A 16,536-nucleotide genomic window follows, 5' to 3' on the forward strand; every position below is an offset into this window, starting at 1 on the left:
TAAGTCCTTGGTTTTTACTGCATGGTTCATCTGTAGCTGCACGATTATAATTATTAGTACATTTGGTGGTGGGTAAAGACTTTGAACTAGCTGTATACTGAGGTGAAAAGCTGAGTGAAGGACTCCAACCACATTTTGTGCAAGGAAACTGTTCTAAGTATGATTTATATATTATACTAGTTTACTTCCTTAATTCATAGTATGAGCTCCATAATTCATAGTATGAGCTCCATAATTCATAGTATGAGCTCCATAATTCATAGTATGAGTCTACCTATATGTTGCACAGAATATTTACTTACGGTTGTTTTCTGAACCACAAGTTAAAAATCAACATGACACAGGCAAACACAATTCCAATTGCACTCAAAACTGTGTAAGTAGCAAAAAGTAATGCTTTAATATAACTGTGTTCTTCGTCATTAGCAATGTTATCTGGAAGTATTGTACAATTGATTTCGAGTAATATCAGAATCATCTTTACCTCCTGGATAGACTGTACCAACATTTTCTTTAGGTAGAAATATCAATCTTGACCTGGTGTTACCCCTGTATATTTCTACAAACTGTACTTTTGACAGGTTTCCATCATTACCTACAGTGGTATAGGTAACATTTCTTTGTGGAATATCCTAACTAACATCTATATTGGAGGAGTCTAACTTGTCCAATTCTGTCACCATTTCTTCTGTTAAAACTTACTTCTCCCTATCACACAAACATCAGTTACATTATAAATACCATCTTTTTCACATGTATCATACAGCACGATAGTACTATATAATAGGAGGTTTGCACTTTCTCACAAAATATATTGACCAGGAACCAGTTTGCAGGTAGAATCAAGCCCAAAAGTGTCTTTAGAGTGGCCAAAATTGCTTATTATGGAACTTTAAAATTATTTTATTTAGTACAATTTTAACTAACTGCCTGCCTGATGCCTATAGACAAGCATACCTCAATAATGGCTAAGAGTGCAGGTGTGATTTTTTCATTGTTAGACATCGCTTCAGTCCGACAGGTGCCTTTTGGCATATATTCCACTGTATGTACAATGCATGCATCATGGACTTACCTTTGTGCTCCTTTGTGTCCCTTTTTTTTGCTGACAGCTCAAGGTGTCAATTCGTGCTAGTGCATGATGGCTCCCTCCATTTGTAACAGAAATCATCCATATTTTCCATAATGACTGGATTGATTGCAGAAGTGCTGCTTGTAATGTTCTTCATTTGTAACACTGAGTGATGGGCTGAAAATGTAGCAATAATGGCCACTTCACTCTATTTGTAGACACGTGTTCAGATAGGTACCATTTTTCTTTAGATGTGGTACATAATGGTTCACAGTCATGTTACAAACCAGTACATGGAAAAATAAAATTCCTTGTATTGTAGAGCGGATCTAGGGGAGGGGCTATGGGGGCTTCACCCCCCCTTTCCTTCACTTTAGACTTTACTTGATCAATATGCTAAAGATTATAATGAACTTTTGTCTTAGCATAGTTATATAGACCACTAATAGTACAAATAGTTATTAACACACTTTATATCCATCTTTTCAAGGCATTAACACTGGATTTGTACTAAAGGCTATCCAACAAAGGCCTGAATCACTAGGATCAGCATTGGTGCACAAGATCAAGATACTGTAATAGAGCAGTCACCTAACTTTAATAGAACATTCAGCAGATACATAATAGTTGGTTCTGCTATGGAATTTATCCATATCTGTCTGTACCTAAAGATGTGCTTATACATACAATGAAGTGCATTGATCTATTTCAAAGGCCTTCATTAATAACTGATTCATCTACTTGTACAGTCATTACGTATGGCAATACTTAATTCAAGTGTACACATGCCACTTAAAATGCTCTCAGATTCAATCTTGTATCATTCAAATTTCAAAAATTTCCAGTTTCAATTACATTATTCTAACATGCACCTGTTGTTGTGCAATTATGAGAGGTTTGTCTTAACCTACCCTTGAGTTAGCCCCCCCCCCCCACACACACACACACCTTTTGTAAATCCTAAATCCACCCCTGTATATACAAATGTAAAAGAATGCATTCTTGATAAAGCCATAGTTTATATGATAATATACTATGATGAGTAAGTAACACCCGACATTCAAACGTTACAGAACATTACTATAACAAATTAAAATTCATGAGTGTTGAATGTTGTCAGCTAGTCCTACAATTGCTCATTTTATCCCTTGTTCTTTGCCTAATTCTCCTCCCACAATCGATCTCAACACTTCACAGCATACATGTAGGTTTTGATAACCATACTAAGTGATTAGCACGTATATCTAACCACAGGTAGGTACACATATACTGTATGTACATATGTTGTGCAGCCAAGGAAAGCCAATGCATCCAGGCACATAATAGGCCAGTATGTATTTCACAGGAACCAAGAAAACATTATATTCATCCATTCATACCTTAGTACCGGTTAAACAGAAATAGCCCATTTTTTTCTGTGAAGCGTCCCTCGTGGTGGGACATCCTCTATACCAAATTTAGGCTAAATTGGTTCAGCCATCTTTGAGATACGCACCTTCAAAGTTCATCTTATTTTTCTTCATCTTCTGTTAATTTTCTTTTCACACCACTTACCATAAGCTTTATTGGATTCTTTTCAAATTTATAGAGTATAAAGAGCATATTAGACCATGTAAACTTTATTATTAGTTTCTCATCATAGCGTGGGAGGGCAGATTTTTTAATTTATTTTTTATTAGCAAATGACTCAGAATACAATTTTCTTAGACTGTTCTAACTAGTTAACAACTTTAAAAGGTGCTGGATGGCTGCACTCAGCTACCAGCGGTACAAAAAAAAATCCTTGATGTGGTAAGAAAACCGGAAATTCTGGTGGGGATGATAATTGAGTTTATGTGGCCTTATAATCTTCCAATTTGTGTACAGATTGGTAGAAGTGGTGCAAAGTTAAAAGCAATTTTACAAAATTGCAAATGCAATTCTTTGTCACACCTGCAGGGTAAAAAACAACATAAAAATCGGTAATGCAGATAGACTTACTCAACTAATAATTACTAAAAATAGTGAAGTGGCCATTACTCTACATTTCGGCTAAGTTTACAAAGAACATTATGAGAAGTACATCTGCAATCAATCCAGTCATTACAAAAAAAATATGGATGATTTCCATTACAAATGTAGGGAAGCCACTTCATGCTACTGCAAATCAACACCTTGCACTGTCAGCAAGAAGAAATGAGACATAAAGAATAAAAGAAGGACAAAGGTAAGTCCATAATGCATACATTATATCTCTATTTATATGTACTGAGGTGTGCCAAAAGGCTCCTGTCAAGCTGAAGCAATGTCTAACAGTGAAAAAATCACTGCCATAGTCTTAGCCATTGTCAAGTTACAAGGCATCAGGTAGGCAGACAGGCAATTAGTCAGTCAATAGAAAATTGTGCTAAATAAATAATAAAATTCTGTAGCAACTTATTGGAAGTAGTTTTGGCCATTCTGAAGACACTTTTGGGCTTGATTCAACCTAACCAATATACTGCCAAGTTTCCACAAAACTATTGTGAGACTATATAGTTTCTGGCCAATTTTTTGTGAGGAAGTGTAAACTTTCATGATCCCTAATATACAGTTACTATACCATACTGTATGATACCCATGGTGTGGCATGCTGGCTTTCTTGACCATGCAACACACTACTGTGTGCCTTGATAAAGCTTCGAAATTTCATAAAGTATACAATTACTGTTAGCAATTCTATAAAACACTTTACATGTTATGGAAAGTATAAAATAAACTTTTCTGTTGGATCTTGTCCATACAAAATTACTTAGTAAAATAATAATCCTAATGATTCCTAAAATTGTGATGTTTAAAAATAATTGTCACCTAGTACAATCCAAGAATAATAAACATTGTTTTCAGTTATCCGAACCCCTTGGGACCGTGGGTGGTCCATAGGTCTGAAAACTCCATATCTTATAAATAACCTTTAATGGCATAAAATTTTTTGTTTTTTTTTACAAATATATCAGTATTATCAACTACCCTAATAGAACAGTCACTACTCTAATAGAGCAGTCATTTCCGTAGTTCAGTTAACCGAGGATCCAGATAAGTGGGGCACAGATAACTGAGGTTCTACTTTATGTACTAGTGTAAAAATAATTTTCAAAAATTAATACATTGGAATAGAGATCACTGAAAAAAGTAAAGAAACAAGGGTCAAACAAGCCAGCATGTTAAACACAAAGAGATCTCTATTTGGACTCAATGGATATGGTATAACTAGAGACTAAGGAAAATGAGTAGTGTTATATAAATAGGGGAAGATAAGTACTGAAAATAATCAGTAAGCACTGAGAATGCTTCCGTATAAATGTTTATTTGAGTCCAAATAGAGATCTCTGTGTGTTTAACATGCTGGTTTGTTTGACCCTTGTTTCATTACTTTTTTCAGCGATCTCTATTCCCATGTTTTAATTTTTGAAAATTATTTTTACACTAGTTCGTTTACTTTTATAAGTCCATTGATGGATAGCTAACATGATAATAAGAGGTGCTGGTGGTACTTGATATTACACAGTACTAAACATCACTGTGAAAAAGGTGGGATATAAGATGGTATTTCCAGTGGCTTATTGAATACAAAAAAGCTTGGTATAACCTGTATTATACTAACAATCCCACATAAGGCTTTAGTTAATGTGTTAGACATACTGAAACCATATATGTGATGGTATAGTGTGGGCATTATATCAGATATAAGCTATTTCAAGTATTGTGGTAATTAAACTGAAACCATACAAGGCCTAAGGCTTCGCACTCACTGGGAATAGAATCCATGTTGAACCCATGTTCATCTAGTCGTCCTGTCTTGCAGGATATTGCTTTGAGGACAACCACCAGGAGTGGCATTTCTCGTGGCCTAGCGTACCGCCATCTGCTAGAGCAACTCTCTGTTTGTCTGTGGCACCACACTTATTTAGCCTGTTGCCTGGCAGTCCTTTGTGGGAGTTGACTCTGTTTCATGCTCCCACTCCCTGCAGTTTGGTCAGTAGTCTGCAGGGCCCCTGTCCGGGGGTTTTGCTGTGTGTATGCTGGCGGTCCATGTGGTGTTTTTGTAGGTCTGTGTAGGCTCTGTAGGTTTAGCTGCTTTTTGTCTTTTATAAATTAAATTAGGTTTAACTTCTAGCTAGAGATCGGGGAGGATGGGAGTGCCATTAGGGCCGGAATTTTAAAAAATCCATGTTGAACGAAGAGGCAATCGTAGACTATAATGGGCGGGAGTTTTCGTGGAGGTGATAGAAACCGTACGACTATTCCATTTAACGCCGATCAAAACAGCTAGCACGTGATGCCCACTACAATACAGTTTATAATAATCGACCAGGCGGATTCAAACAGCGATTTAGACGAACGAAATACTGATCATTTGTTTTTGGAATTGTTGCCAGCTGGCACACCAAGTCTCAAGTCGTCATGCCAGCTGCCAGTGGATGCGCTCCACGCAAAGGAAAGTAATTAAGGCGGCCACGCCCAACACGAAGTTCACCATGCCAGCTGCACAAGACCAAGAAAAAAATTAATAGCGGTATGTTTGTTTGTATTATTTTGTACTTACACCTGGCTTGCTAGGTTGTAGTTGGCTTGGCTACCTCTAGTGTATTGTAAAGAGCGTGGTATGTTTTCTTGTATTGTACATTTTGCCTTCTCCTGGCTTTTGGATAGCTTGGCTGTCTCCTTTTATTGGCTTGCATACAGTTTTGTGTATCACCTGCATTGTATCTCCTGTATAGTGTATCTCCTATTACTGTGCCATTGCCACACCACTGTAAATGTAATTCATCTTATAGTATATCATGTTATCATTTTAGGACATATGGCCCAGCTCATATAAAAAAATGTAAGATAACAGTTTCTAGTGAAATACCCTGCTTCTTTTATCAAAAAAAACTTCAGCAGCCATGTATATCTTAATCCAGTACCCTGATTCATCCTCGTTAAATATTATAATTTTAGGACTGTTGAATGGATGTATAAGCTTCATTGCTAGCAGGCATGCATGACTCATGAGATTCAATACCATAGATATGAGAGCATGCACTTGCACCTCAACTTGTGAGAATCATGCAGGAGGGGTGGTGACAATGCATTGTGTGGTCTTCCATGGTCGGGTATTCAATACAACGTAATAGTAGCAGGCCCTCACGATTGTAATATCACTTATGTTTACTGTATATACATCTTTTTCATCTACACACACTGTGCTGGTACATGCCCCATTTGTAGATTGCCCCATTGGTGGTTGTACTTGGTTGTATGTGCCCCGGGCCTAGTAAGAAGAATAATAAGAAGATGAACACTGGAAAAATGGCTTAAAAAGCAGATTTCAGTTCTTTAAAAAAGTACTTTTATCAAGTCCTTTTGATTTCATCTTTGCTAGTGAACCTAAACTTCTACCAAATTAATTTCTAAAGCTTCTGTAGAGGTTGGGAAATGTTTATAAGGTGGTGTTTAGTTGAGTGTTCTATTAGGATTTTTGAAAAAACATAGGTGATCTCTATTATGAACCACGGTAATAGATGGTAAAAATTCTGCTAACTATATGTATATGATATTGTTATAGGGTAATGTTTCATTTAATGATAATGGTGACAGATCTGGAAGAGTGATTGTACCAGAGTCTTTGTTTTAGCACGCCTTGCGCGCGGTCCGCAGGGAAAAAAGGGTCTGGCCACACAAGACTACCCTCGGAGTGTATATAGTCTCGCAAGACTACTCAGAATGAACAATACATTTAGTTTGTAGTAAGGCCACATAAACTTAATTATTAGTTTCTCATCCCCGCCCGCATGGCCGTTTTTCTTACCTCATTAAGGATTTTTTATACCACTGGTGGCTGAGTGCAGCTATCCAGCACCTTCTAAAGTTGCTACCTTGCTAGAGCAGTCTAAGAAAATTGCATTCTGAGTCATTTCAGCTGGCTAATTCAGCTATTTGGTCAGTAAAAAATAAAATAAAAATCCGTCCTCCCGCACTGCTATTTTGAGTAGCTACAGGAGGATGAGAAACTAACAATTAAGTTTATGTGGCCTAAAAAATAAATAAAGCTCTAAGTTTGCAACACACTATCTATGCTTGTGTCTCAGCTTGTATCCATCTATTACCTCAACCAGTCTTCGACGGTAAAAGCATAGGTACGTATATAAAGTAATGCTAACCCCTCCTTCAGCTTTACCTCACAAAGGGAGCCACTTAAACATCTGTGCAAAGAGAGAATAGGTCATTTCAAAGGACAGATCACTGCACAGATATTAGTGCCTACATTAATTTCCATACGTGTATGCTGAGAGATCAAATACTTTACCTGGCAAGATCTGACATAATCACATATTTTTCAAATTCTATTAAATACTTATTATATATATATATATATATATATATATATATATATATATACTTATCCAAGTGTATGCTGTGACGTGAAGTTACAGCTTCATATATCCTGAGAACTTTTGGAGTTATAGCCCAGCAACAGAAAGATCGATTTGTATAGCAAGTCATGCAGGGAAAGTAAATTAAAGCCGCTTACTAAAATGGTCGAAACTTACTAACACAATGGTATACAGAGTTGAAATTTTCACCATCACATTTGCCATGACAAGGGCAATCCATTGCTGGGTAAGTTTTTCCTTCTCTTACCTTTTTACCACAAAATACGAAATCAATGAAGAAAAATTGATCACCTACTATCGCTTCAATGCGATGCAAACAAACAATCATAACTTTTGTTTCCTTTGATCTACTCGAATTAAGCAATGATTTTTTCGAACTCCTCTTGAGTGTATGAATAAGTTGATATTCAAGTTTGCACCCTTCAACTTTTCTTCACAAAGACCAAGGTATTTTAAAATTTTATTTTTAAAATATGTGATTATTTCACCTACATGTAACTAGACATTTAGATTGTGATCAAGAGTGATCATATACCTTCAATTACTTTGCATAAAATAGTTTATGATGCTGTAGTAGTGGCCTCCAAAAGTCTTCCAGTAGGGATCGTGGAGGTTTGGGTCTTTTTCAGTAGTGGTTCCATAGTCAAACCAAAATAGTTCATAGCAATTCCAAACACTTCCAACAAGTGTCTACAGTATTTCTACAGAATTTTAAATATTGCCTATGAATTTCTACTGATCAGCTTACTACCTGATGCCTTAGTTCAGCCAAACATAACTTAATGTGGGTAATGTTATGGGCCTGATTACTTCACTATTCTCCATTGCTTAGGCCCAAGGTGTACCTTTTCGCCAACTACGTATCATGCTTGCAAAAGAGGTCTGCAACACACTACTTTTAATTATTTGGTTAATTACATAGTTTGTCTGCAATTTCATGTATAAGTTTTGATAGTCAATATGCGAAACTAGAGATAACAGGAGGTTGCAACATATTTGGGCTGTGCTTAATGTATTTTTTCTAAACTGTTTTCTGACAAAATTGATGAAATAATTTTCATGTAACATTGTAACAGTAAACAGCTATGCATTTGCCATGCACACTTTATGCAGTCCACACATTTTACTTTGTCTCAGAGAAGTGATCATCTGCACTAATTTATTCCGTTTGGCCCCAAGGTTAGTAAAGAAAGCGTTCCATTAAAAGTGAACGCCACTATAGTGGCTCTCACTACATGCATGCATTCAAATATGTGAATCTTGTAAATGGAATATCCTATGCGTAAATGGATTTAACACACTAATCTGTGGTCAATCTCCATTCCTGTGAAGATTTTTTTAAGCTCCTTCATACTGGAGCGTGATGGGAGGTGGAAAGGAACTAGATTGATTTTTCCATCTTTCTGGAGTAAATTTTCCTTCATTTTCTATCTGTTACAAGTTGATATGCTATAGTTATCAATTACTTAGTCATTTTTCAATGTTGTAATTTATAATTTATGAATACCTTATAATTGTTGCTGCATGTGTACTGCCAAGGATGCATATTCTAACAAACCTCTTTAAACAACATAATACGCACAGAAGTATCTTCTCAACTGTTTTATAGTTTGTCTGTTGTATTATTTTCCACAAATTCTCACAGCAAAGCCTCTAGGATGCTCTTCATTAATTTTTCATTCACATGGTCATGCCCACTTTCAAGTCAAAGAGATATGCTTTTCCTCGGAGCCTACAAGGCCTACAATGGTGTCTTTTGGTTGTTAAACACCTGAAAAGCCCATTGGGAAGGCCACTCATAGTGTTCATAGAGAGTTGCTACTCCTGTTCTTTTAGTGGGGAAAAGAAACCACCTTCGAACCAAAGCTAACCTGTGCCAAAGTTTACTACAGGGTCTATAAAGCATTCCCAATGGCTACTTTTTATACTTTGTTGCATAAGTACGGGTGTGGACAGACAAAGAAACGTACATACATACTTATATATGCATACATACATACATACACAGTGTTGGGAGTAACGTAACGCGTTACATAATATTATTACTTTTGTGGTACCTAAGTAATATAACGAAATCCGCTATAAAAACAGGTAATATATAACTCAAGTTATTTTACTTATCAATGTAACGCGTTACCTAAGTAATATAGTTACTGTAACGAGTCTAATATTACATAATATTATTACTACAAGTAACAAAGTTACTAATCTCGTTAGTTATCCTCTGAGTAACGCCTAGCCACAACGAAGGAACGAAGCCTACTGAATGAAGCTTATTCACCAGCTTCTTACTTATAACCAAGATTTGCACATTGTCCAACAACGCAATCATGTCACGTGATAAGGCGGTAGTTTCACATGTGACAGCTTAGGGCCGCGGACACAAAGTAATATAATATGTAATATTATTATAGTTACTTTATTTTATGGGTAATATGTAACTGTAACTAAATAGTTCAGTTGCAAGTAATATGTAACTAGTTACTTCTTAAAAAGTAACTTGCCCAACACTGTACATACATACATACATACATACATACATACATACATACATACATACATACATACATACATACATACATACATACATACATACATACGTACATACATACAAACAAACACACACACTTTTCTGAAAACAATTTCAGTAAACCAGGCATGCACCCATAGCCAACATTTGGCCAGCTGTGGGCGAGCACCTGGTTCGTAGTAAGGAACCAAAGCTACTGTGTGGCAATTGGGGCCAAAGACTTAATAATAATTGCCATCCTTTTCTACAATGTAGTTAACATGTGTCCCCTATTTTGTGTCCCCTTCTTTCTGCACTACTGTGTAGGTGTTAATTCACAGTATTATAAACACCCATGCTTAATGACTAGATTCATTGTAGAGAAACATTTTGTACTTTCACTGTTTTTATGCTGTTTTGTGTAATTGTGCTGTGCTATACATGATACCATTATTTTTCCTTTCTGCATGCCTCTGTAATTATTAATAAACATTTGTGGTAAAATCAGGATAATCTAATATAGCGGTATTTTGTCACTTTGATGAAAATATTACTTAATTCAGACATTGTCTGTAAACTGATGAAATTGCCCAAGCTGCCCTATAAAGCTTAGACAACCTATTGTGTAGTTCATATGGAAACACCACTGCTGTGAATGCCTGTATTATCTATGGATCAATCACTTGTTCACAGAAAATGCATAAGCACCAATCAACATTTTTTTTCCAGGTTGGGGCTAGGTTTAAAAATGCATAAACTTTTAAACACACTGAAGTTTGAAAAAAATTGTCTCTAAACGAAGATATATTACCCATGAAAATGTACAGCTCACACGAACACGTCCAACTTCCCCTGGTGCACTAGATTGGACTCCATGATCACCAGTTCTTTTTTCTTGAGCAACAAACTTAGCATCCACTGAGGAAATAAATGCCACTCTTTCTTTGTCTCATCCTAAGGTCATATTGTGGAAGCTTGGGTTCCCAGGCTTCTATCCATAAGACTTGGACAGTCATTCTGATGATTGTTAGTCTTGCCCCAGCATTCCAATGCCAGTTTCCTGGATATATGGTTTCCTGGATGAGATTAGCTGTGCTGCACGTGTCTGCGTAGTGTGTGTTTGCACACGCATGAGTGTGTTATGAGGCAGCATATATAGCCAAGTGGCTAAAGCACCGTCCTGGTAATTGAGAATTTTCAGGTTTGATGCCCAGTTATGCCAACTTGCTGTTGTTGCTTCCTTCAGCAAGAATCTTTTCTCACCAGGGCTCAACCCAGAACATTAAGCTAGGGGACAAAGTAAGCCGCTTTGGATTCTAAAAGGGGGTCGAGGGAAAGCTCCCCCAGGGAAATTTAGGTATAAGTATACTCAATTTTGGTGAAATTTTACTGTGATGCCAATTATACAACTTTGGGATCAATTAAACCTTTCCATTTGTCAAGGCTTTAGGTATAAACCTAGGGAAGGCAATAGCTAACCCATGCAGGGGGGCCTGTGTCCCGCCCCCCTAGATTAACCGGCCCTGCTCACATTGCTCCAGTATACTCAGCTGTTTACATGGGCACCTGGTGACCTGATTTTTCAACTGGGGAGCAGCCCACCCAGTTTTGTCTGCATAAGACGCAGGCTTTTTGAACTGGTTCACTGGGTGGCAATAGCTGTGTTCTGCAATGCTATAATAGGCTTTGCTTGGTTTGTATGTGTGTGTAGTGTAGTAGTAGTAGTAGCAGTAGTGTGTGTGTGTGTGTGTGTGTGTGTGTGTGTGTGTGTGTGTGTGTGTGTGTGTAAAATGAACAAAAATTTATAATAACACTCATAAGCTGAGCTGGCATGTTCATTAAAGTTGACAGTACTGCATGACAGTATATCCACCATATTAAGTGTAATTTACACATACTTAACAGCAGCCAAGCAAACACTCTAGCCAGACTGACAGTACTAAAGTGGATTCAGAGTATATACTTCAGTGGCTAATAGCTTAGGTCATTCACACTGGGTGTAATTAAAGACTTGACCAAGTACCAACCCTACTGCTGATGGCTTCATCCTGGCTTTGGCATGCATCAAGGTGATCACTGAAGAGTGATCTGTGTACATCACTGCCAGCTATATCCACACTGCATGCTATATCTTAAAAAATCAACCAGTAACAAGTTCAATTGCTGCTTGCTTAGAAGTTGGTATAACTACCAAGAGCATTTAATTTATCAATATGTGAATGACATTGCTTACATATTACAATTAAAGCTATATGCAGCTACAAAAGCTACCACACAGGAAAACTGTATCTATCTAGCCATCAGAGACATGTGAATAACAGGAACTTATAGATTTTAAAATCCCTAACCTTTCAGGCATTTGTTTATTTATACAGTGTCTTTGCCTGTTTACAGCATGGTCACTAGTTGATAGGAAGTACATCTTCAGTCATGATACATCATCATGATAACTTAAAAATGTCACTTCAAGTTGTGTGTGCATCTTGAATAGATTATAGCTAGTTATATTGATCTTAATGAGATTGACACAGACACATTTATAGGTCTTACTTATTTACTTAATAATGTAATATTGTACATTAGCGTGTTACCCCTAAGGGTTTTGCTATAATCAACCAATCAATAAATAAATATAACAAGGACACTATATCTGATGCTAAGCAGCTATAGTGATGTATAAACAAATGTATTACTCAGTCTATTTTTTACCTTAATGGGAAAACTACAGGAATAAAATATTATTGTATGGGCCAATCAGACAGATAGTTTTAATTAGTGGTTATAAATCAAATATCTGTCAACAAGTATAGATGAGTTCAAGCACCAAAGTTGCTATAGAAATGTAAATGACCAAGCAAGCATAGGGATGTTCTTCAAGTTTGCTTCACTAACAATGAAACCAAAAGTGTGGTGCACAGTATATAGTTTTATGTGTGTAGTGGTATGTAATTAAGTCTCTGTAGCCATCTATTTTGTGTGAATGTACAAGTGTACAATACTGGATAGTGCATGTGCATGTGTGTATGTATATCCTGTCTCTTCTGTGTGTGCATGACTGTATACATGTGTGTATCATTTGTTTGTCTGGTTTGTGTGCTACAATGTGTCTGTGTGAATGTAGTGCTTGTGTGTAAAATGTTTATCACTCATAAGCTGAGTTGGGCATCATGTACATAAAGTTGATGACTCTACTGGATGGTATTCACCATATCCGCACCAAGAGTTAATAATAATAGTGGTAGGTACCACATTGCAGCAGCCAAGCAAATGCTTTAGCCTGACTGACAGCACTAAAGTGGATTCAGAGTATAGTTGGTAGCTAATATAGCTTAGGTCATTCACCCTGGGTGTAATTTGTAGACTTTTGTTGATGGCTTCATCAAGCAGCCAAAGTTATAAACACTCTATAGTTGATGATTACATTTAACATGCTGTTGGCTTTAGTATGTATCAAGAAGATCACTGAAGGGTGATCTGTATACCTCACTAGTACATAATATACATCAATTCCATCTACATGCACCCGTACCACTATTATCTCAATAACAATTTAAATTGTTGTTTGCTTAGAAGGTGGTATACTACCAAGAAGCATTTAGTCATATCAATAGATGCATTGCTAGTTAAAAGGTGGAGATGAAGACTGAAGTACCAGTTTAAAGCTATATATAGCAGCTAAAAAAACCTACCATACAGGAAAATCATATCTAGCCATCAGAGACATGTGAATAACAGAAACTTAGATTTACAAAACTCCCTAACCTTTCGTGCTTTGGTTTATTTATACAGTGTCTTCATCTGTTTACGGCATGGTCATTAGTTGATAGGAAGTACATCTTCAGTCATGACCACGTACATATGTGTAGTTATGCAAACCTTAAAAATGTCTCTTCAAGTTGTGTGTGCATCTTGTATAAAATATAGGACACTGCCTGAGGTATAAATGGCACACAACATTACCATATTGCCCAGTCTGTATTACCTACAGGAGATCTGTTGTATGAATTTGTATGGGTCAATAAGGCAGATAGTTTAATTAGTGGTTATAAAGCAAATTAGCTCAAATGTTGTCAACAAGTATAGATGGTTGCCAAGCAGGAGTTGCCAAACAGTTGCTTCACCACTACTAAGTCAATGCTACATTCACAAACCTAGATTTCAAATACATCATGGCAACTACCTTTAGTGGAACTCCTATAGTTAATGTGTTCCCACACACACAACTTGTAATCGTACACAATAATGTTTGTTGCACTATAAAGCCTATTAATAATAGTTTAATTTATAACAATAATATTGATGTTTGCTTATAGATGCCACATTGGGCAGAACCAATTCATAAAAAAGAAGATTAACTGCATGTAGCCAACCATCCAGCTTCGACAAACATGCACCTCAGTTACATGCATCATCATCATTGCAGTAGTTATTTATAGCAACACTGGCCTGATAGACTACACTAAAGCATTTACTGCCATTCAAATCACTCTACTGAATAGCTTATAGGTCATTAAAATGTTGCTCATTATTGCCGGGACCAGTAACCCCACTGTCAATGGCTTTATTATGTAAGATTATAAACATCCTTGATAACCAGACTAACCTGTTGATGGTTTTGGCATCAGCAAAAAATATTGGTTGGATGTTAAATACTGATGATGCACCCAGCCCATATATAGCTATAGTCAACCATCTAGACAAACATGCACCTCATGTCACTCTCAGTCACATACACACAAAACACAGCAACGCTGGCCTGACAGAAGACATTGAACTGGTAGTTTATAGGTCTATACATGTATATGAAATGAATTTTTCTTGTGCACTTTATGTCTCTGCATGGTCACTGGTGATGTTGGTATAAATCAAATTAAGCCATAAACATGCTTGTTGATGACCAAACCTACAATAATGTGTTGAGTAAGCTTTGCATGTATCAGAGGCGAAGAATTATAGTTAGTGTATGTAGGAACTCATATATAAGCGCCGCATGCCTTTGGCACTTATAAGCTCCTGCTAAGCCTAAGGCAGAGGTATTAGTTCACAGAGATCAATCATTGTTAGTGACTTTTTCTGAAGGTTGCATGGCAATAGCCATAATAAATATCTAGCACGCTCCCTCGTGCTGTATTTTCCATACACACGAGCCGGCGGTGCTTTAACTATAATGTACAGTATAATATGTGTACATTCACATGTTTATAATTTACAGTTATAGCTAGCTACACAGATGATTGGAGAAACACTATACCTAACTACACTACGATTCTACTGTTAGCATTTTGGTTGACTTGATCAATTGCAGCCAACTGCAAGATTCTGTATACAGTTACGTACCATAATACCATTAGCTACAAGTAATGCAATGGCTAGCTATATAGCTATAGATGTGTAATGGTAGCTGTGTAGCAGCCCATGTACAACTATGGAGTGTATACTGCCAGTAGTATTATTAATTTGTTAACACGCTGGTCGTGAGTCCCAATATTTACGTATTTGTTTGTTAATACTTTACATCACAAGTGCTGAAGGTCTGTAGGACAACTGGTCCTACAACCTGCTCAAAGACTTTAGCTACAGAAGGTGTGTTTGAAAAGTTAGAGAAAGGAGAAAAAATCCATGACTGGACCTCGAACCTGCAGCTATCCAATTTACGCTCGAATTGTAAAATATTTCTATGGCTACAATATCAATTTTCATTTACCAATGTTTTCGCGGTGGGGTCTATTCTACGGAACGGAACGGAATGATGGACTAAACCACGGAACGGAACGCTTTCTCAAATTGAAGCTTGCAACTTACCATTGCTGAAACTACCCTTACAAGTTATCAGTGGCATCTCCAGTGGGTGATTAAACGTAAGATAAAAAGAATTAAAGGATCGATTGTGGGTTCTTGTTGGTTGTCATTAGTAACAAAGTGTTAATTGTGTATCAGTGATGTTCATTATATATATTATATTTGTTTACTGTACAGAAACCTCCATATGAAGTATATAGAATATAGTACAACAGATTAAATTAAGAATAAATTGTAGTGATTGTACTTAGCTATAATTAATACATTGTTTAAATGTGTTTAAGGTAGGTGATTCCAAAGTACTGCTAGATAGGTTATTCCATAATTTAATTGTAGAGGGGTAATAAGATATTCATCTATGGTTCATCTACGGATATATCAAGAAGGACACTTATGTGAGCTGTTTTGCTTATTTTGACTTTAGAAAACAGTCTGTACCAGTTTTTCAAGTTATAAGTCAGTGTACAAATTAAGCAAGCAGGAAGACACTGGTAACAGGAAAGAGCCAGCTGAACTGAATGTTGTGCTGTGTGAGGAGCAAATATTTTGGCAGACTGCAAGGAGGCTATATTCTGCAAACATCACTGAAGTGTATGCATGGAGTTATTAACAGCCGGTGCAATGGACTAATGCCGTGTTCAATAGTGAGCTGATTTTTTCTGTTACACAAATTCAAGGATGTGTCTGACTGCTAGCCTTGAATCAAGCTAAATGCCAGATCAACCAAATCTCAATTATAAGCCTTCTAGATGTGTGTG

General features: G+C 36.7%; 1 protein-coding gene across 1 annotated transcript; it reads right to left on the reverse strand.

The window, feature by feature from the left end:
• Nucleotides 1-296: 296 nt before the first annotated feature.
• On the reverse strand, nt 297-5,235 carry LOC136251090 (uncharacterized). Its single transcript, XM_066043469.1, has 4 exons — nt 4,843-5,235; nt 642-708; nt 485-595; nt 297-435 (listed from the first exon to the last, which is right to left on the reverse strand). The coding sequence occupies exons 1-4, from the start codon at nt 4,873-4,875 to the stop codon at nt 299-301; spliced, it is 348 nt and encodes a 115-aa protein (XP_065899541.1). The 5' UTR covers nt 4,876-5,235; the 3' UTR covers nt 297-298.
• Between the last annotated feature and the right edge of the window lie 11,301 nt (nt 5,236-16,536).

The sequence above is a fragment of the Dysidea avara genome, chromosome 3, assembly GCF_963678975.1.
Source record: "Dysidea avara chromosome 3, odDysAvar1.4, whole genome shotgun sequence".
In the NCBI taxonomy this organism is placed as follows: Eukaryota; Metazoa; Porifera; class Demospongiae; order Dictyoceratida; family Dysideidae; genus Dysidea; species Dysidea avara.